Here is a 23,507-nt window from a genome sequence, read left to right on the forward strand (position 1 = left end):
AATAAAAAGCAGAAAAATGATTGGTTTAGCAATCAAACTTTTTTTATATACTATTTGGTATTTTTTTTATATACTATTTGATATTTTTTTTATATACTATTTGATATTTTTTTTATATACTATTTGGTATTTTTTTATATACTATTTGGTATTTTTTTTATATACTATTTGATATTTTTTTATATACTATTTGATATTTTTTTATATACTATTTGGTATTTTTTTATATACTATTTGATATTTTTTATATACTATTTGATATTTTTTTTTATATACTATTTGATATTTTTTTATATACTATTTGGTATTTTTTTTATATACTATATGATATTTTTTTTATATACTATTTGATATTTTTTTTATATACTATTTGATATTTTTTTATATACTATTTGATATTTTTTTATATACTATTTGGTATTTTTTTATATACTATTTGGTATTTTTTTATATACTATTTGATATTTTTTTATATACTATTTGATATTTTTTTATATACTATTTGATATTTTTTATATACTATTTGGTATTTTTTTATATACTATTTGATATTTTTTTATATACTATTTGATATTTTTTTATATACTATTTGATATTTTTTTATATACTATTTGATATTTTTTTTATATACTATTTGATATTTTTTTTATATACTATTTGATATTTTTTTATATACTATTTGATATTTTTTTATATACTATTTGGTATTTTTTTATATACTATTTGGTATTTTTTTATATACTATTTGATATTTTTTTATATACTATTTGATATTTTTTTATATACTATTTGATATTTTTTATATACTATTTGGTATTTTTTTTATATACTATTTGATATTTTTTTTATATACTATTTGATATTTTTTTATATACTATTTGATATTTTTTTTATATACTATTTGATATTTTTTTTATATACTATTTGATATTTTTTATATACTATTTGGTATTTTTTTATATACTATTTGGTATTTTTTATATACTATTTGGTATTTTTTTATATACTATTTGGTATTTTTTTATATACTATTTGGTATTTTTTATATACTATATGATATTTTTTTTATATACTATTTGGTATTTTTTTTATATACTATTTGGTATTTTTTTATATACTATTTGGTATTTTTTTATATATATTTGGTATTTTTTATATACTATTTGGTATTTTTTTTATATACTATTTGGTATTTTTTTTATATACTATTTGGTATTTTTTTATATACTATGCGATATTTTTTTTATATACTATATGATATTTTTTTTATATACTATTTGATATTTTTTTTATATACTATTTGATATTTTTTTTATATACTATTTGATATTTTTTTATATACTATTTGATATTTTTTTATATACTATTTGGTATTTTTTTATATACTATTTGGTATTTTTTTATATACTATTTGATATTTTTTATATACTATTTGATATTTTTTTATATACTATTTGATATTTTTTTATATACTATTTGGTATTTTTTTTATATACTATTTGATATTTTTTTTATATACTATTTGATATTTTTTTATATACTATTTGATATTTTTTTATATACTATTTGGTATTTTTATATACTATTTGGTATTTTTTTATATACTATTTGGTATTTTTTTATATACTATTTGGTATTTTTTTATATACTATTTGGTATTTTTTATATACTATATGATATTTTTTTTATATACTATTTGGTATTTTTTTTATATACTATTTGGTATTTTTTTATATACTATTTGGTATTTTTTTATATATATTTGGTATTTTTTATATACTATTTGGTATTTTTTTTATATACTATTTGGTATTTTTTTTATATACTATTTGGTATTTTTTTATATACTATATGATATTTTTTTTATATACTATATGATATTTTTTTATATACTATTTGATATTTTTTTTATATACTATTTGGTATTTTTTTATATACTATATGATATTTTTTTATATACTATATGATATTTTTTTATATACTATTTGATATTTTTTTTATATACTATTTGGTATTTTTTTATATACGATATGATATTTTTTTTATATACGATATGATATTTTTTTATATACTATATGATATTTTTTTTATATACTATTTGGTATTTTTTTATATACTATATGATATTTTTTTTATATACTATATGATATTTTTTTTATATACTATTTGATATTTTTTTTATATACTATTTGGTATTTTTTATATACTATATGATATTTTTTTATATACTATTTGGTATTTTTTTTATATACTATTTGGTATTTTTTTATATACTATTTGGTATTTTTTTATATATATTTGGTATTTTTTATATACTATTTGGTATTTTTTTTATATACTATTTGGTATTTTTTTTATATACTATTTGGTATTTTTTTATATACTATATGATATTTTTTTTATATACTATATGATATTTTTTTATATACTATTTGATATTTTTTTTATATACTATTTGGTATTTTTTTATATACTATATGATATTTTTTTTATATACTATATGATATTTTTTTATATACTATTTGATATTTTTTTTATATACTATTTGGTATTTTTTTATATACGATATGATATTTTTTTTATATACTATATGATATTTTTTTATATACTATATGATATTTTTTTTATATACTATTTGGTATTTTTTTATATACTATTTGATATTTTTTTTATATACTATTTGATATTTTTTTTATATACTATTTGGTATTTTTTTATATACTATTTGGTATTTTTTTTATATACTATTTGATATTTTTTTTATATACTATTTGATATTTTTTTATATACTATTTGGTATTTTTTTATATACTATTTGATATTTTTTATATACTATTTGATATTTTTTTTTATATACTATTTGATATTTTTTTATATACTATTTGGTATTTTTTTTATATACTATATGATATTTTTTTATATACTATTTGATATTTTTTTTATATACTATTTGATATTTTTTTATATACTATTTGATATTTTTTTATATACTATTTGGTATTTTTTTATATACTATTTGGTATTTTTTTATATACTATTTGATATTTTTTTATATACTATTTGATATTTTTTTATATACTATTTGATATTTTTTTATATACTATTTGGTATTTTTTTATATACTATTTGATATTTTTTTATATACTATTTGATATTTTTTTTATATACTATTTGATATTTTTTTATATACTATTTGATATTTTTTTTATATACTATTTGATATTTTTTTATATACTATTTGATATTTTTTTATATACTATTTGATATTTTTTTATATACTATTTGGTATTTTTTTATATACTATTTGGTATTTTTTTATATACTATTTGATATTTTTTTATATACTATTTGATATTTTTTTATATACTATTTGATATTTTTTTATATACTATTTGGTATTTTTTTTATATACTATTTGATATTTTTTTTATATACTATTTGATATTTTTTTATATACTATTTGATATTTTTTTTATATACTATTTGGTATTTTTTATATACTATTTGGTATTTTTTTATATACTATTTGGTATTTTTTTATATACTATTTGGTATTTTTTTATATACTATTTGGTATTTTTTATATACTATATGATATTTTTTTTATATACTATTTGGTATTTTTTTTATATACTATTTGGTATTTTTTTATATACTATTTGGTATTTTTTTATATATATTTGGTATTTTTTATATACTATTTGGTATTTTTTTTATATACCATTTGGTATTTTTTTTATATACTATTTGGTATTTTTTTATATAATATATGATATTTTTTTTATATACTATATGATATTTTTTTATATACTATTTGATATTTTTTTTATATACTATTTGGTATTTTTTTATATACTATATGATATTTTTTTATATACTATATGATATTTTTTTATATACTATTTGATATTTTTTTTATATACTATTTGGTATTTTTTTATATACGATATGATATTCTTTTTATATACGATATGATATTTTTTTATATACTATATGATATTTTTTTTATATACTATTTGGTATTTTTTTATATACTATATGATATTTTTTTTATATACTATATGATATTTTTTTTATATACTATTTGATATTTTTTTTATATACTATTTGGTATTTTTTATATACTATATGATATTTTTTTATATACTATTTGGTATTTTTTTTATATACTATTTGGTATTTTTTTATATACTATTTGTGTATTTTTTTATATATATTTGGTATTTTTTATATACTATTTGGTATTTTTTTTATATACTATTTGGTATTTTTTTTATATACTATTTGGTATTTTTTTATATACTATATGATATTTTTTTTATATACTATATGATATTTTTTTATATACTATTTGATATTTTTTTTATATACTATTTGGTATTTTTTTATATACTATATGATATTTTTTTTATATACTATATGATATTTTTTTATATACTATTTGATATTTTTTTTATATACTATTTGGTATTTTTTTATATACGATATGATATTTTTTTTATATACTATATGATATTTTTTTATATACTATATGATATTTTTTTTATATACTATTTGGTATTTTTTTATATACTATTTGATATTTTTTTTATATACTATTTGATATTTTTTTTATATACTATTTGGTATTTTTTTATATACTATTTGGTATTTTTTTTATATACTATTTGATATTTTTTTTATATACTATTTGATATTTTTTTATATACTATTTGGTATTTTTTTATATACTATTTGATATTTTTTATATACTATTTGATATTTTTTTTATATACTATTTGATATTTTTTTATATACTATTTGGTATTTTTTTATATACTATATGATATTTTTTTATATACTATTTGATATTTTTTTTATATACTATTTGATATTTTTTTATATACTATTTGATATTTTTTTATATACTATTTGGTATTTTTTTATATACTATTTGGTATTTTTTTATATACTATTTGATATTTTTTTATATACTATTTGATATTTTTTTATATACTATTTGATATTTTTTTATATACTATTTGGTATTTTTTTATATACTATTTGATATTTTTTTATATACTATTTGATATTTTTTTTATATACTATTTGATATTTTTTTATATACTATTTGATATTTTTTTTATATACTATTTGATATTTTTTTATATACTATTTGATATTTTTTTATATACTATTTGATATTTTTTTATATACTATTTGGTATTTTTTTATATACTATTTGGTATTTTTTATATACTATTTGATATTTTTTTATATACTATTTGATATTTTTTTATATACTATTTGATATTTTTTTATATACTATTTGGTATTTTTTTTATATACTATTTGATATTTTTTTTATATACTATTTGATATTTTTTTATATACTATTTGATATTTTTTTATATACTATTTGATATTTTTTTTATATACTATTTGATATTTTTTTTATATACTATTTGGTATTTTTTTATATACTATTTGGTATTTTTTATATACTATTTGGTATTTTTTTATATACTATTTGGTATTTTTTTATATACTATTTGGTATTTTTTATATACTATATGATATTTTTTTTATATACTATTTGGTATTTTTTTTATATACTATTTGGTATTTTTTTATATACTATTTGGTATTTTTTTATATATATTTGGTATTTTTTATATACTATTTGGTATTTTTTTTATATACTATTTGGTATTTTTTTTATATACTATTTGGTATTTTTTTATATACTATATGATATTTTTTTATATACTATATGATATTTTTTTTATATACTATTTGATATTTTTTTTATATACTATTTGATATTTTTTTTATATACTATTTGATATTTTTTTATATACTATTTGATATTTTTTTATATACTATTTGGTATTTTTTTATATACTATTTGGTATTTTTTTATATACTATTTGATATTTTTTTATATACTATTTGATATTTTTTTATATACTATTTGATATTTTTTTATATACTATTTGGTATTTTTTTTATATACTATTTGATATTTTTTTTATATACTATTTGATATTTGTTTATATACTATTTGATATTTTTTTTATATACTATTTGATATTTTTTTTATATACTATTTGATATTTTTTTTATATACTATTTGGTATTTTTTTATATACTATTTGGTATTTTTTTATATACTATTTGGTATTTTTTTATATACTATTTGGTATTTTTTTATATACTATTTGGTATTTTTTATATACTATATGATATTTTTTTTATATACTATTTGGTATTTTTTTTATATACTATTTGGTATTTTTTATATACTATTTGGTATTTTTTTATATATATTTGGTATTTTTTATATACTATTTGGTATTTTTTTTATATACTATTTGGTATTTTTTTTATATACTATTTGGTATTTTTTTATATACTATATGATATTTTTTTTATATACTATATGATATTTTTTTATATACTATTTGATATTTTTTTATATACTATTTGGTATTTTTTTATATACTATATGATATTTTTTTTATATACTATATGATATTTTTTTATATACTATTTGATATTTTTTTTATATACTATTTGGTATTTTTTTATATACGATATGATATTTTTTTTATATACTATATGATATTTTTTTATATACTATATGATATTTTTTTTATATACTATTTGGTATTTTTTTATATACTATATGATATTTTTTTTATATACTATATGATATTTTTTTTATATACTATTTGATATTTTTTTTATATACTATTTGGTATTTTTTATATACTATATGATATTTTTTTATATACTATTTGGTATTTTTTTTATATACTATTTGGTATTTTTTTATATACTATTTGGTATTTTTTTATATATATTTGGTATTTTTTATATACTATTTGGTATTTTTTTTATATACTATTTGGTATTTTTTTTATATACTATTTGGTATTTTTTTATATACTATATGATATTTTTTTTATATACTATATGATATTTTTTTATATACTATTTGATATTTTTTTTATATACTATTTGGTATTTTTTTATATACTATATGATATTTTTTTTATATACTATATGATATTTTTTTATATACTATTTGATATTTTTTTTATATACTATTTGGTATTTTTTTATATACGATATGATATTTTTTTTATATACTATATGATATTTTTTTATATACTATATGATATTTTTTTTATATACTATTTGGTATTTTTTTATATACTATATGATATTTTTTTATATACTATATGATATTTTTTTATATACTATTTGATATTTTTTTATATACTATTTGGTATTTTTTTATATACTATATGATATTTTTTTAATATACTATTTGATATTTTTTTTATATACTATTTGGTATTTTTTTATATACTATTTGGTATTTTTTTATATACTATTTGGTATTTTTTTATATACTATTTGGTATTTTTTTATATACTATATGATATTTTTTTATATACTATTTGGTATTTTTTTATATACTATTTGATATTTTTTTATATACTATTTGGTATTTTTTTTATATACTATATGATATTTTTTTATATACTATTTGATATTTTTTTTATATACTATTTGGTATTTTTTTTATATACTATTTGATATTTTTTTATATACTATTTGGTATTTTTTTTATATACTATTTGGTATTTTTTTTATATACTATATGATATTTTTTTTTACACATAGAAAAATTGGAGGGTCAGATAACAGATTTTTAGCCAAAATTTCTTAGAATGCTAGGAACATTATCTTAGTGGATCTGATGAATGAAGTAGAATTAAATTACCTTTCCCTGCTACACAGACTCAGAAATAGATTTCTTTCTGTTAAATCCAACAAAAGCGTGTCATTTTCTGTACTGGTGAATTGTATGCTCTACAAATCCCAGCATTATCTGTGATAGGTCTTATAGACTTTTTGTGCATATTTGACCTTTACTGTCTCATCTCATCCGTTTTTGTTTTTTTTTTGTTTTTTTTGGGGGGGGGGTGCTACTATATTGCTTACCTAAAAGAGAACAGGTCTAAAAATTGTACTTCTAAGAAATATTGTCATGAAAATTGGGTATTTTTTTAAAATTTTGGTTAAAAGCTCTGATTTCTTAGAAACAGTAGAAAATATAGCCTAAAAATAAAACAAATACTAAATTAAAAAAAAAAAATGGTTACAGAAACGTCAAAATGTCTCTGAGGAAGATTCTATGGTGTGATCTTTGACCTTTCGTAAGGCCATTTTGGACGATTATCCCATCTTTGATTATTGCCAAAAATCACACCAAGAATTTAATATAAATAAAAAAATAAATTAAAAAGTATGTTAAAGCAAAAGAAGAAAATGACGGATATAGTACAGACATGAATATAAAAATGGACATAAATATCGAAAGAGTAGAAAGGTCACGAGTTATCAAGTTAACTAAAACATGAACAGAGTTTTGTAAATGAAAAATTAAGAAAAACGAAATTTTATAAAGTGTCGGCAAGACGACGTATATTTGAAAGCACACCCGTTGCTGTAAATGTCTTGTTTAAGTAGCCTTCTCTCCCCTCTCATGCAAGTGAGCGAGTCTACTTCTATGGGGGTGTAACACCAAGACCACTCCTGTCTTGTAACTGGGCGTCTTGGGTTCGATTCCAGCTCTACACACCCTCCCCCTCCGAGACCACAACATACTCGCATTGTGGTCCAATGTTTTGAGGTTCTGAAGTAGCCGTGCGACGTGCCCTATGTCTGTGATTTTTTAAGACTTTTCTGTCTGAACTCAGTCGGCATTTTTCTCTTCATTTTCGTCATCTAGATGAAAATTTTACTGACGAAATAGGACCTTCAACTAGAGCCTCCTGATGTCTCACCACGATGAGTTACAAGATCCAGGTCTGACATTTTCAAACAACGACCTTTCACTCCCAAAGGCCAAGGCAGCAACTGCCTTTTTTCACTTTCATTTTTACTTAAATCAACGAGCAAAAACTCACTCGACTAATCGTCACCAAAGAAACAGTCACGTGCTATCAGTAGCAGTCTACAACTATTTGCATAGAGGGATGGGTTGAAGAAAGAAGAAAAGAAAGAGAGAAAGAAGAGCAGATGGAAGAATTAAATTCTGACAGGTTCTCACTAGTGTGTAAGAAAGATGAAGAAAGCTTGTATGTGAGTCATTGAAGATTTCTTTCCACCTTGTCATCTCCAGCTAAAGGCATGGAGGGGGGATTGTTAAGCATACATTTTTGGAATCCTGCTGGAGGCGAGATCGGCAGATGTCATCTGAGGAAAATCTTATTTGATCATTTGTTCTTATAAAGGTTTCTAAGTTCACATTGGCTTATTACTTTGACATAGACTTGTTACTTTTGGGATTTGAAACGCTTTTTATTGGTTGAAAATACTTTGAGTTAACATACTCCTGTGAAAACTTACTTTCATTTAAGAATGACAAAGACAGTGAATCCAAACGAAGTGGATAAAGCTATTCTAGCCATTTTATACTTGAGAAATTTAAGATGTGTGATAAAAAAGAATAAAATATTTGCATGTATCAATGGCTTCCAATGTTTGTTTTTTTTGTTTTTTTTTGCTTGCTTTTCAAATTTATATATATATATATATATATATATATATATATATATATATATATATATATATATATATATATATATATATTCGAAATGCCCTGGCCTAAAGAGGTTCTTTTTTTTCTTCTTAATTTTCCCCTTTTAAATTTCCTTGTTGTTCTGATAATATAATAAATTTATATATAACTTTTATTCCTCATCTTTCATTTAATACATAAATATCTTTCTATATATGTATGATGTACTTCTATCAAAAAGTTAGTGAGTAAAACACATGCTTTTTTCCAGTTCTCAGATGAAACCTTTTCAAGTGATGAGGAGAAGCAAGAAAGAAAATAACAAATCAGACAATTACCTCAGACTTACCTTGCTGATCGAAATGGATTCAGAATCCTCTACTCTTTAATAAAAAGTGAACGATGATTGTTTTGTTTTTTGTCTGTTTTTTTGTTTTTTAGGTCATCAAAAATGGTGATAATAATAATTCATATATGAAAAACTAAATTACTGACGTAATTCTACAATTTTATATGAATATTTGTATCAAGACAAGAGTAAGGATCCCAATCGACCAATAAAACAAGAGAACGAATTTCGTTTTTTTATCTACATTTACGAAACTTTTTAATAAAATTATTTCAACCTAAGAGTGCATTCTTTTCATATATATTTACGAAATTTTTAATAAAATTATTTCAACCTAAGAGTGCATCCTTTTCATATATATTTACGAAATTTTTAATAAAATTATTTCAACCTAAGAGTGCATTCTTTTTATATATATTTACAAAACTTTTTAATAAAACTATTTAAATCAAATACAAGATAAGTTTTTAATTTAAAGAACAAAACATATTTAAACAAAATACATTTGAATAAATGGATATTTTGTTTTGTTTTGCTTTTGTTTTGTTTTGTTGTTTGTTTTATTTTGTTTTTTAATAAAAATATCATATCAATACAGAGCGCCTCATTTTGGGGAATTTGTTCCTCCCAAAATGGGACACTGTGGATTGGAATTGCAGGTGTTTGCTTATTTATAAAATATAATGCCGGCTATTAAAAAATTTGGTTTAAATAGTTTTATTAAAAAGTTTTGGCTCAAAAAGCGATAGAGTACCAACTGACGATTTATATTTTACAAGTTTATTTTTAAGATTATTCGTTTCTGTCTTGAGTGAATATCCCATTTAAAATAGATTCTATGATATTGTCCAACTTTTTTCAGTGGTCGCCATGTTTGTTTAGCATGCACACATTCAATTCAATGAGTTAAACTGCCAAATTACTGGTCTTGTAAATATAGGTTAAAAAACACAATTTACATAAAAAATAAATGTGAATGTAAAAACACATCTGTTATTTTATATTTGTTTATAGAAGGCATGTCGTATGCAAAGATTAAGATCAAACCGGTGTCAATTGAAATTTGTTCTTTTGTTTTTATCGGTCGATTGGGATCCTTATTTTTGTCTTGATCTGAATATTTTAATAATATATGTAGATAAGTAACAAGTAAGAACACTGACGGAGCATATTATTTTTCCATCATTTTCTGACAGAGGATGTACACTAGTGTACAGTAATTCTTCATTTCTTTCACTGTTTTTTTTTTTTCTTCTCCATTTTTTCCCAGACATAACAAGAAACACTTTCAACGTCTTGAAGCTCATGTGGTTACATTGGTTCGAAGTGTAGCCAGTTTGACAAGTCAGGTACGATCACACACGAATGCTCTTAAACAAATCGATATATTAAAAGAAGAATTAGAAAATGTGAAAGCAACTTTGTCTGAAAATAATGGAAGTCCCTCTTTACCGAATAAATCAACAGAATATGAACGATTTCGAGGATGGATTCCATCTCTTACCAATCCAAGGAGAGTACGGAAATTGACCAGGTCAGCTCTTTTTCTTCTATATTAATAAAACGAGTTGTTTTTCTCCTCTCTAGTCAGACATCATAGGACTATAAACACAGATGCAGCACACATTCCAATATAGTTATGCTTTTTATCAGTATCTGATGAACGTTTCCAGAAATTATTGCTTGGTTTTATTAATTTCATAGATTCCTACATTAATTTCTACAAATCTGACTCTCCAAAAAAGGTCACACATTTCACTTAGTCAATAAAATCTACTATCACTCCCCCATCAATCACTAGGAACTGTGCTTCATCATGTACACTACTCAGAAAAGACTGTTATGATTTCATTTATTCATTCTGTGTATCTATCTGTCATTAACTGTGCTTTCCAGAGTAAATACTTACCATTCCCTTTCTCTTTCATTCCTATTTTCCAGGTGATTTTATTAGCTGTTTAGAAACATTTCTCCAAATAGTGAATTATATTTGCCGAATGTTTACAAAATCTCAGAAAAAGAAAAATGGCATCTGTCCATACTCCATTCAATAAACACAACAGCAAAATTAAATACCACACATTCTATTAACTAGTTTTTAATAATTTGTAAACTTCAATTCTAGACATTTGAAATATTTTCTTTTTTTTTTATTCCATTTTCACCCCAAACAACGTACAGTGCCACTTTGATGTAGGGGGCTACTATCGGGGACATAAGTTGCAGGGATACTATATAGGGAGTTGAGCAGTGAGATGTCTGTTCACATTACACTTGAACTTCTGCATGTCAGTACAGTTGGGAAACCAGTAAGGGAGTTCCAAAGTCTAGCAGTTCTGGGGAAGAAACTATTAGAGTAGAAGGCCTTCTTACATCTAGGGATCTCTACTGTGTAGAGGTGGGATTTTGCTGCTTGTCGGGTTTGTCGGGGGTATTTACATTGAGGGGGTACAAGGGCTTGTAGTCTGTTGGAGCATCCACCTTTAAAATATTTGTAGAATAGGCAAAAGGATGCAACATTTCGTCCATGGGACAGAGGTTGAAGCTTGGATGACAGTTTAGGACCTATCAGGTTGGCGACTCTCTTTTGAATCCTGTCCAGGAGCGAGAGACTAGTAGTAGATGCACCAGCCCAAATGTGACAGCAGTACTGCATACATGGGTGAATGGTGGCCTTGTAGAGATACCGGATACTTTCAAACATAAATAGCTTTCTAGCACGGTAGAGAGAGTCCACCTTCTTCGCAGCAGCCTTGGCAATTCTCTCAATGTATCTGTTCCAGCTCATATTCCCTGTGAACATCAAGCCAAGGAGTTTGAAAGAAGTACTTTTAGGTAATCTATCTTTAGTCATAGCTATTGGTGGCTGAGAAGGTTTCTTGTAATTATTGAAAGAAACTAGCATTGGCAGCATTGAATGTGACCATCCATTTATGTCCCCATTCCAGAACAGACTGGAGGTCTTCCTCTCGTGTTTTTGCCATTTCCTTAGATATGTGTTCATTTGTTTTCCCCTCATGTCTGTTATAGAGCATGGTGTCATCAGCAAATATACCCATCTCAGAAACAATTTTATCAGGGAAGTCATTTATGAACATTGGTCCAAAGATTGACCCCTAAGTTACACCCACATCTATATCATATTGTTTAGATGTATGACTGTCGAGGACAACCTGAATTCTTCTCTTATTTAAGAAGGATTTAATTAAGTTAAGTATTCGTCCAATGATACTGTATGATCTGATTTTCCTGAGAAGACCATCGTGCAATACGCTGTCAAAAGCCTTAGATATACCCTTCATGTTTGTGATGATATTCTCTTACAAGAAATGGTTAAAAATGCTTAAAGAGGTCATAGAAGTAATCAATAGGCAAGAGTCTAGTGAGTATTGTTGGTGAGGAAAAATTTTCACTTGTTAAATTTACGTAAACTGATATAACCTCCTCTCCTTGTACAGTATTCATGCCGGTCAGGTTCAGCTGGCTTTCTCCAAAGAAGACATTTTTTTTTCTAAGAAATATAAAATTCATAAAAAATCCCCAGTGGCATGTATATCTACCATACTATGACATACAGCACCTGGTATTCCTAAATGGACACCCATTTGATCAAAATCAACGTCATTTAACTTTGGTGATCAAATATGTTGATCAAATTAACTTAAACCAAGTTCTTTTTTCAAAAGTGCTCAATACAAAATAGAGCTTTATAAACAGAATTTATATAAACATTAAATCAAGATATATTAATTTGTTTCTGTACATTATTCAGGATTGACTGCTTTGACAATGATGTATCCCAAGTATACAAACACAATAATTGTGTAGATTGATTTAATGTTCATACAAATTTTATTTATATAAAGCCCACACTGTGTGTGTGTGGGGGGGGGATATATAAAACTGTTTCTTCTATGAAAGCAAAATATGGGCAAAATTCAGTTCTCTAAAAAGGGGCAAAACTAAAAATTTCCTCAGTCTAGAAGGACTTCTTCACTGATCAAGGACAGAATTGATTAAGTGTGACATTTAAATAGATACTACTTGTTGTTCCTAGACAGAATCTCCTTCAGTTAAAATCAGAATAAGAACAAAAAAAAATGTTAATTTCCAATTATTTTGTTTGCGGCAGCAACGGAGTTACTTCCCTTGGCATAGAAATTCGCTTAGAACTGGAAACACTTTGTTGAGCACATAGCTCCTGAATCTAAAATCATTCCAATGTTTTCTGTAACACTTTAACTTTTACTTACAGATATCGTTTCTATATCTCCGAAACTATTTTTAAAAAAACGCTGCATTTAACAAATGTGTGTTTAATTTTGATATCTTGCAACAGATATTATGTATTATAATATACTAGCGGGGGTACCCGGCGTTGCCCGAGTGTTTGTTTCCGGGACGGGGGGGGGGGAGTTTTAAAAAATGTTATGGTAGGTAAGTAGGAAGGATCAAACCCGGAGTCATGAGTAAAAGTAGGAAAATAAAGTGTGAAAAAAAACAAAAAAAAAACATCTGCAACGTTAACAGTTCGGCCACCAAGAAAAGTCCATTCCAGTTGTTTAGGAAAAAAAAAAAAAAAAAAAACGACTACGGTAGGTCGGCGCGAATGTGAAAATATAATGTGAATTGTCCAGCACGCTAACCACTACGCCACAGAGCACTGCAGCTTAATTTAGTGATTTTAAATAACTTCACATGAAAGAACTACGAAGCCAAACCGGTGTTCTCTTCTCAACTGTTCCTTGTGAACGATCCCCAAACGGTGTTAAGTGGTGGCAGGGGGAGAAGGAATTTATTAGAGAGAAAATATTTTACCACTTCCATTGATCTTAACCAATTTTGGCCGTGACTTCTCAGCAGAAAAAGTATAGAAATCTAAGATTATCGAGGAATTTGAGAAATAATAAGCCTATAACACACCTCATATATTGTTCTGCCGTTTGTGCATATTGTATTTGCATGAAATATCTTGATTTTTAATCCTATTAATGTCAAAATCAGACGGGAAAAAATGAGTTCATTTTATTTATATAGAGATAATACGCAATATTGTAATATTTTGTTTTATTATTTATTATTAACATTTTAATGTGAACGATTCTTACTTTTATTTCTGAAACATTCTTTAAAGTAAATAAACATATTTTTTACAGAAAAGTATCATTCTTATGTGAAACTAGTTATAATAATAATAATAATAATAATAATAATAATAATAATAATAATAATAATAATAATAATAATACAAATAATAATAATAATAATAATAATAATAATTCTAAGAATGTGATTAATTTCTTTAGTTAAAATATCTGTTGGAAGATGTTTAATCAGGATATAAAATCAGCTTTCAACATCTAGAAAAAAAGGGAAGTAATGCAGGAATGAAATATCTCAAGAAATATGTTGGAATGCCCATCTGTTGCATGATGGGTCCATACACCTGAAGAAAATGGGCAGTTATATCAGCAGAAAGTGAGAATAATATCCAAGATGAGAATAGTAGTCTGAATAATGCAAATAGTACAAATTATCAATCCTTATCACAAAAATTTTAAAACAGTAAAATATTACTTATAAAAATTGTGTTTAATTTGTTAAGCCCCATTTTTTGCTCACAGTATAATTTTCAAAATTAGTAAAACACATATATTCAGTGAAATCTATCTCAACATTATATTAACACTGTTTCTAAAAAAAAAGCCCAACAAAAAAAAAAACAGATAATTTTAACAAACAAAATGGTGAGTTACAGATGTCTGTAATTAAATTGTTTTTGGTTTGAAATGTTAGAAAACTAAATATTATTAAAACATATTTTATTAAATGTATTAAAAAAAAATTCTGAGACTTTTGGTGTAATATCTTCAAAGAAGTTTATTAGTTCTATGTGCTTTTGTTGTTGTTGTTGTTGTTGTTTTTTTGTTGTTTTTTTTTTTCTCGTCATTTCACTGAAGGGTCAACTCTTTATTTGAAGAGAAAAACTTAATTTTTCACTTAAAAGTTGTGCTATCACGTCAATGCACACATCTATTTAAGACTAACCACAACTGTCAAAAACACTAGACATATACTTTTTCTCTCTATGTGACGAGGGATGACCCCTCGGGATTAATACTACCAGCGAAATGAAGAGAAAAAAAACCCATAAAACCAAGAGTCTTCTTTGAAAAAGGTGTCTGGAAAGTCTCATGAAAAATGATTTTAACCATTTAATTAAAATTTTAACATTATTTGATTTCTCTAAAATTTCAAATTAATTTTTTTTTATTATCTCCTACAATAATGTGTGTGTGTGTGTGTGTGTGTGTGTGTGTGTGTGTGTGTGTGTGTGTGTGTGTGTGTGTGTGTGTGTGTGTGTGTGTGTGTGTGTGTGTGTGTGTGACAACGATACTGAGATTGAAGGCGACCATTTATAATGTTTCACAATTTTTCTTTTTTTAATATCTTTGCCATTATGGCATAATACATTTGAGAAACTTGAAATTGTTACAAATACTAAATCTCGATTTTAGTAAGATATTTAATTGATATGAAAATATTTCTTAGATTTTTTGGGCAGGAGCCGCCATTGCTTGAAATATTTTTGAAGAAATTAGGATATGAGGTAAGTGGTATATTTTTGGTCTTAATAAATTGAAAACTTTATTTATACTTATAGGATGACTCTCTACACAAAAAAGAGGATTACCTCAAAAATTGGTTACTGAAAAAATTCCACTCATATATAATCATCAAATAATTCACAATCCACTCTGCAATTTGACCATATTTGATACACATAAACGTCAGTCAATGCCTGACTCGTCCACCAAGTTTAAGTTCTAAATGCCCAACAGTTTTTGTTTTATTGCCATTAAATGATATACTCTAAATGTGCAGCTATGCATTGCAAGTAATCCTCTATACAACTCCTTCCTTAACACTGAATGAATAGATTTGTTGCACTTTGTATTAAAATTGTTGCATATTAGCACTCCCGGGGCAACACTGAATCACCTGAGTAAGAAGATTATTATTGTTATCGCGTAGATTGAATTAGATTTGTTATTAAGAGAAAAATGCAATTCAAATATGATTAACTGATGTTTTAGGAATTTAATTTTACTAGATTCTATAAATAATAACAAGAAGGAATTTTAGGCAGATAAAAACAAATATGTTTGAAAAAAAAGGAACGTGCATTAACAATAATAATAACTAGATACGTGATACAGATGTCGACTGATAGGAGTTTTTGTGGACGTGCAAATGACGTAATCACAAAGAAATAGTTTACTATATACACAGACGTTAGTTAGTCAAAGAAGTCAGTTGAAAAAGTCTGAAAATAGACATTGTGGAAGTCAGTGAAGTCAAGATCAAAATGTGAAGTCAAGATCAAAATGTGAAGTCAAAGCGTTGTAATCTCTGAAATGTTGACAGGGGTGTGAATAAATGTTATATGAAATCTAACTTTGTGTGATAACATCTTTTGAAAAAAAACAGGTGTGTGAATTCGTCCCGCTTGTTACTTTCATGTTAAATGTTCATCGAATTCTTAAATAAATTACAAACATTGTCTATCATAAAGACTGTTGTTATTATATACACTCTTCTTCTTCTTCTTCTTTTTCTTCTTCTTCTTCTTCTTCTTCTTCTTTTTCTTCACCAAAGAATATTTATCTAACTCTCCATCAACGGAACATTGTCTCCTATCGTCGTTTGAAGTCCCCTCATGTACAAGTATTTGTTATGCCCTCAAAATAATATGTCGATATGTCTGTAGTGGACTGGTGGATATCCCCCAGTCGTACAAAATATGAGAAATGATTTGAATTGGGAAAGGAAAAATGAATTGCTTTGAGGAAGGAACGAACAATGCGTTTACTTGAATTAAACGAACTAGGATTTATTTTGTGAAGAAACAATTGAAAGAAAAGGGTACAACATGTTCATGTCCGTGTTCGTCTCTCGCTGTTTACTGGTGAGGAGGAAAGTCTGTTGTAGTATAGAGAGAGAGAGAAAATGAGAAAAAGTCAATCCAGGCCATGGAGAGAGAAAGCATATAAAGTGTACATACTGTTTGTTAGCTCGTGCCCCATACATAGTCGCAGGGGACGTGACGCGCGCGAGCGTACGCCTCCCAAAAGGGAGGCAGCTGGTTAGCCGAACCTCTCAGCTCGAGAGCTGGTCCGAAAAAGGAAGATGCTGCTTATTGCTCTTGCTTTTATACTTGTTTCCGGCGGTCTTTTGCGCATGTGTGGATTTCCTTTGAAAGGGGAAGTGACATTGTCCTTGTGTGCGTGCGTGTGCGCATGTGTGAGTACATGTGTGTACATTAGCGTGTGTGTGTATACACGTGAGTGTGAGTGTATGTACGCGAACGTGAATATATGTACGTGTGTGGACATGCGCGTGTATGTTTGTGTGCGTGTATGTATATGACAAGTAATATAGCTTGAGATGTGAACGCGTGTTTTTGTGTGAGACTAGAAAAGGCTCCCACAATACTCTCCTTCCTAGGAGAGAAAAAAATATACAGTGTATATTTTTTTTTTTTTTTTTTGTAAGTAATGTTTTCAGCAATTGACTTACACGTGGAAAAAGCGTTTACTCTTTTTTTATGGTTAAAAAAAATCATAAGCACACAATGGCTGTTTGCTAATGGACTACTAAATCTTAGACTGTGGTTCCCTTCATCTCTTGACCACTGCAAGAAAACATTTCACCGTGAAGCAGTAACAGCGGGACTTTTTTTTGTTTTTCCTCGTTTATTCTCATTTTCACAGTTAGATGTTTCCCTCGAGGGTTTGCAATGCTTTCTCCCTTTTTTGTTTACATTGTCTCTTAGTTAACTGAGTTGAATGCTTTCACAACTGAGAAAGTAAGCCTCCTCTTCTGGACAATTCTCTTGTTCTGCTCTCTTACTTGTATATCTAGTCTATATATCAAAACCTACTCTTCCTTTGTTACCAGGTCAATTCTATTGTTTATTGTTTATAAATTTAATTCCTAAATCTATTTTATTACATAAATATCTCTAATATTTTATTGTGTATAAATCTAAGTTAAAATTCCTCCAGTAGATTTTTAACATAAATATTTTAGCTAAACATTCCTTCCTTTCAAAACATTCTCTCTGCATATCTTTTATGGCATAACAGTTAACAAATTGATAATAATAATCATTCAGACCTTTGGCATTGCTTTCCACAACATAATACAGATACTACGTTGTGATCATAGCCAAAAAGCCCAACATAACAGAACTCCGTGACTCAGGTTTGATAAACTCATGCACATCCTCAGATGCACTACAGGAATAAAGGTAAGGCAAACACATACACAATACTATGCTGCCAAATACTGGAAATACACACATATTCATACAATGAACATTGTGATTTGTAATGTCGATTCACTCAAGTGTTACATGATAAGGGCTGTCCCCTTGACTTTCTAAGAAAGTTTTTTTACTAAGACTAAAATATAACTCAAGCTCTTCACCTAAACACGCGTTGTACTATGAACATTTTCATTACTGCAAAAATACTTTTATATTCTTTTGCTTGTCTAAAATGTTTTGCTATCAAATTTCGTTTTTCTCAATTTCGATTTTACAAAACTCTGTTTATGTTGTAAGCAACACTTGTTACCTGGTGACTCTTCTACTATTTCAATATTTTATTACATTCTATTTTATTATGCATGCCTGTTTATATATATTTTTTAAAAATTATATTTTAAAAATTATATTGTGGAGGTACCAAATTGGTTAAATTGAAAATTATTCCGAACTCGCATTTAGGTAAAAATGCACTTTCGTAAATAATTGAATTCATTCAAAAGATATCGAAAAACAAAAACAAATAATATGTACCGCGCTGAGTCGTAGGAATTTCGAGGATGGTATCTGGGGGCGCATTAATTCACTGAGAGAAATGCACCCACAGTCTTCGTTAAGACATGTATCTAGGAGAAGATAACTCTGATGTAAAAACCTGTGGTTTACTGTATACTCTGTGCTGTGGCAGTTGTCTTCACTGACAAAGGTTAGCAGTAATACTATAAAGTTGAAACCGACATATATGAGTAAAAATAAAATAAAAATACATGTTGATATGCTGGATTTGAAGACATCCAAGTTGTAGTCAGGTGGGAAACAGGCGAATGGAAGAGAGTTCACAATCGTTCACTTCTGAGAAAGAAGCTCTGCTCATGGAATCTACGTCTGGATTTAGGCACAGATAAAGAGTGGGGAAAATTATTGACAGTAGTTTCAGCCAGACGGGTGTTTCTCGTGAAAGATTTGCGAGGGGAACGAGAGATTGGAGCTCAGACGAGATCCTGGGTAATCAGTCTATATGTCCTTAACCTTCTCTCTTTATATAATTTAAATAAAATAAATAAGATAAAAAAAAATTAAATGTGCATGTACATATGCATTTGAATAATCCTTTTAATGTGTATATATAAGCATAGAATAATCCAACCTTTCCACACCCACATTTATAGTTTCGGCCCAGTATGAGAAGGATTTTAGGAATTTTTCCTTTTCCATTCGCATGTGGTCTGTAATCGTTTTTCTTCTACATTTTTCGGACGAAATCCTGATGATGTCCCTTAAAATAGGGACAAAACATTGATTACTATTTTATTAATTCTCGGTTTTCCTTCTCAAATATATATATACTAGCATGGGTGCCCGGCATTGCCCAGGTGTTTGGAGGTGTGTGAGCAAAAAAAAAATAAATAAATAAAAAAAAAAAAATTGGTAGTAGGAAGGCAGGCTCGAACCCGTACTGTGAAGGAGGAAAAAAACGTGACGTCTTTGCTGTTAAGATCACCGCCAACCGGAAGTGACGTAGGTTTAAATTAAGGCTAGATAATCGAAAAGAGTGGATGACTTTCGAAAATATCGGTGAAAAAAGCGACTCCTCCCTGTAGAAAAGTGCCCAGTTGAGGGTGAAGAAATTAATGATTTAGCCAATTTTTCAGTATTTGTCGTCTGAAGGGTCGAGCTTCCAAACAATGCTGATCTTGTGAAAATCCGTCGCCTTTGTCGAAAGTTTTAGGCAGACATGCAAACATACATACATACATTTATATATTGGTAGCTCAAATTTTCGACTCAAACCGATTAAAAAGCTTGCCCTATCTCTGAATACCCTTTATATAAAATTTCAAATGTTTAGACCAGAAATTATCTTTAGTAATTTGGTAAAGACCGCAGAGGTCAAATTTTTTTTAACTTTGACCCCTATTATGACCTCTTAACATTTCTTGTTTTGGGCTCAAATCAAGTTATTAAGTTAGATCCATGTTCAAGGAAACTATATCTAAAATGTCAATTGTTTATACCCAAAGTTGGTGGAGGAGTTTGGTAGAGTTCTCAAAGGTCAACTCGTTGAACTTTGATCCCTTAAAAGTCAAATTTCTGGCTGAAAACGGATTACAAAGATTTTCCTAAATTTCCATATCCTGTATATCAAATTTTGAGTCTGTAAGTCTACAGACTCAAAATTTGATATACAGGATATGGAAAATTGACAGAGTTATTGTGTAGGGAAATATACACAGACAGACAGACACTTTCACTTTTATATATATATATATATATGTATATATATATTTGTAGTAATCGACATACAGTCCTGTTTCGTTGTATCACAACTCATCAGTGCCGCTAGACTAGCATCTATCCCAAGCCAAGGATTGAACCTAGAACCATCGTGTTGACAGTCGGCAGTTCTCCCACTCGACCATGGAATCGACACCTGTAAATAACTCGTCGGAATGTATATTTAAATAGACACCCGCCACCACTTTTATAGTGCTCAAATCGCCTGTTCATAAACAAACAAACAAGCAACGAGCTTCGCATTTTCAGCCAATTAAGTAGCGGGTGAGATTATTTACGACAGTGCTCTACCCAAAGAGGGGGGGAGGCCTTAATATATATATATATATATATATATATATATATATATATATATATATATATATATATATATATTTGTAGTCATCGACATACAGTCCTGTTTCGTTGTATCACAACTCATCAGTGCCGCTAGACTAGCATCTCTCCCAAGCCAAGGATTGAACCTAGAATCGTCGTGTTGACAGTCGGCAGTTCTCCCACTCGACCATGGAATCGACGTCCGTAAGGGCCCTTTTTCTCGGCATTGACCGAGGGTATCTTTTAAAAAAATGTGAAGTAAAAAAAATCTTTTAAATATTCTTTGTGAAATACTAAGTACCTGTGTATTAGCTGTGCTCACTGGAAATACGTCACAAAGCCAGAACATATTCGGTAAGAGAATCCCTCCTCCAGAAAAAAGTAAACATTGATTATCTGGGGCATCATCATATGTGATTTGTGTAATATAGTGATTGTGAATAAACTACTAAAAAACTTGTAACACAGAGAAATGTAATTTATGAAACAATTGAAAACAGAAAGAAATGATTGGTTTGTTAGACATTTATTACTGAGTGTGTAATCTAGGAAAAATGATGAACGTTATTGAGGGAATTGTTTTATGTTTCTGAATTTTTGAGATGAGGATTGGTTATTCGTATTATTTTGGACTACTATTCTCATCATGAATGTCATTTTCACAACGTTTCAGTCAATGTAACTTCCGACCTTCTTCAGGTGTATCTTGTTGAGTTCAGGAATGTTCCTGTCGAAGATTGGTTGGTTGTTTTTGTTTTATGGCATATCAAACCTTTTCGGGTTATTTAATGCCGAATCCAAAGATTTTGAAGAAAAATTTTTTAATAGAATATATTTGCTATTTTCAAGTCATTTTCTATTTACCCCATAGTTGGGACCCTAACAGGTACAACCACTCCGGGTCAGAGTGGACCTGGGAGCAATGTTAATTAAAGGGTGTCTCCACACTCCCCAAAGCCCACAAGCTGGGGCCTCACCACTGGATATAGTTTAAGGTCATATCCAGGACCCCCATTGAGGGACTTTTACCCTCTGCAGGGGGGCAGTCGGTGTATTCTAATGCCCCACCGACAGGGCCGGTTCCTGTCGAAGAATCCAAATAATATGGGATTGTTTTACAAAAACAAAAGAAAATATGTATTTCTGAAATAAAACTATTCTTATCAGTAAAATTCTTTTTGTAGTTTAGGAAACTGAAATAGGATATTTTAAATTTGGATTTTATGAAGTAATAAAGAAAAACGTAATATGTAAATAAGTAAAAATTTAAATGACCGAAATAAGGATTTTTAAATAATTTTTGCTTGACAATCATTAATGAATAGTGTTTGTTAAATAATTATTAATGTGTATAATTTAATATTATTAGAATTAATAGAAGTTTTTTTGTTTTTGTTTTTTTTTGAGAATGTATTCTGCAATAGTGGATTTGCTCATTGTTGTTGAAAAACCTGATCAACAAGAAGGTTGCTTATTTATGTCTGGCGATTGTCTGTTGTACATTCGACTAGAATGTATTTTTAGTCAATAAGTATATATAAATATGAAATGATTTTTTCAGGCAAATGTGATTATGGAATGGAGCATTGGCTTTGTTATTTGTATAAATCTTTTTGATAGACAATATTTGATAGTCT

The 23,507-nt window shown here is 26.0% G+C and overlaps 1 protein-coding gene across 6 annotated transcripts in view; it reads left to right on the forward strand.

The window, feature by feature from the left end:
- The window catches only part of LOC145248942 (uncharacterized), a 157,195-nt gene that overhangs the window by 126,894 nt on the left and 6,794 nt on the right, over positions 1-23,507 (forward strand). For 5 of the 6 annotated variants that reach the window (XM_080110736.1, XM_080110737.1, XM_080110738.1 and 2 more), the window contains 2 exons: positions 11,197-11,460; positions 16,479-16,536. In XM_080110736.1, coding sequence (XP_079966862.1) covers positions 11,197-11,460; positions 16,479-16,536 — 322 coding nt within the window. Of the gene's footprint in view, positions 1-9,848; positions 9,982-11,196; positions 11,461-16,478; positions 16,537-23,507 lie in introns of those variants that run through there. The other variant, XM_080110741.1, reaches the window with a different exon arrangement.

Source organism: Euprymna scolopes, chromosome 27 (genome assembly GCF_053919585.1).
Source record: "Euprymna scolopes isolate OS-2025 chromosome 27, ASM5391958v1, whole genome shotgun sequence".
Lineage (NCBI taxonomy): Eukaryota > Metazoa > Mollusca > Cephalopoda > Sepiida > Sepiolidae > Euprymna > Euprymna scolopes.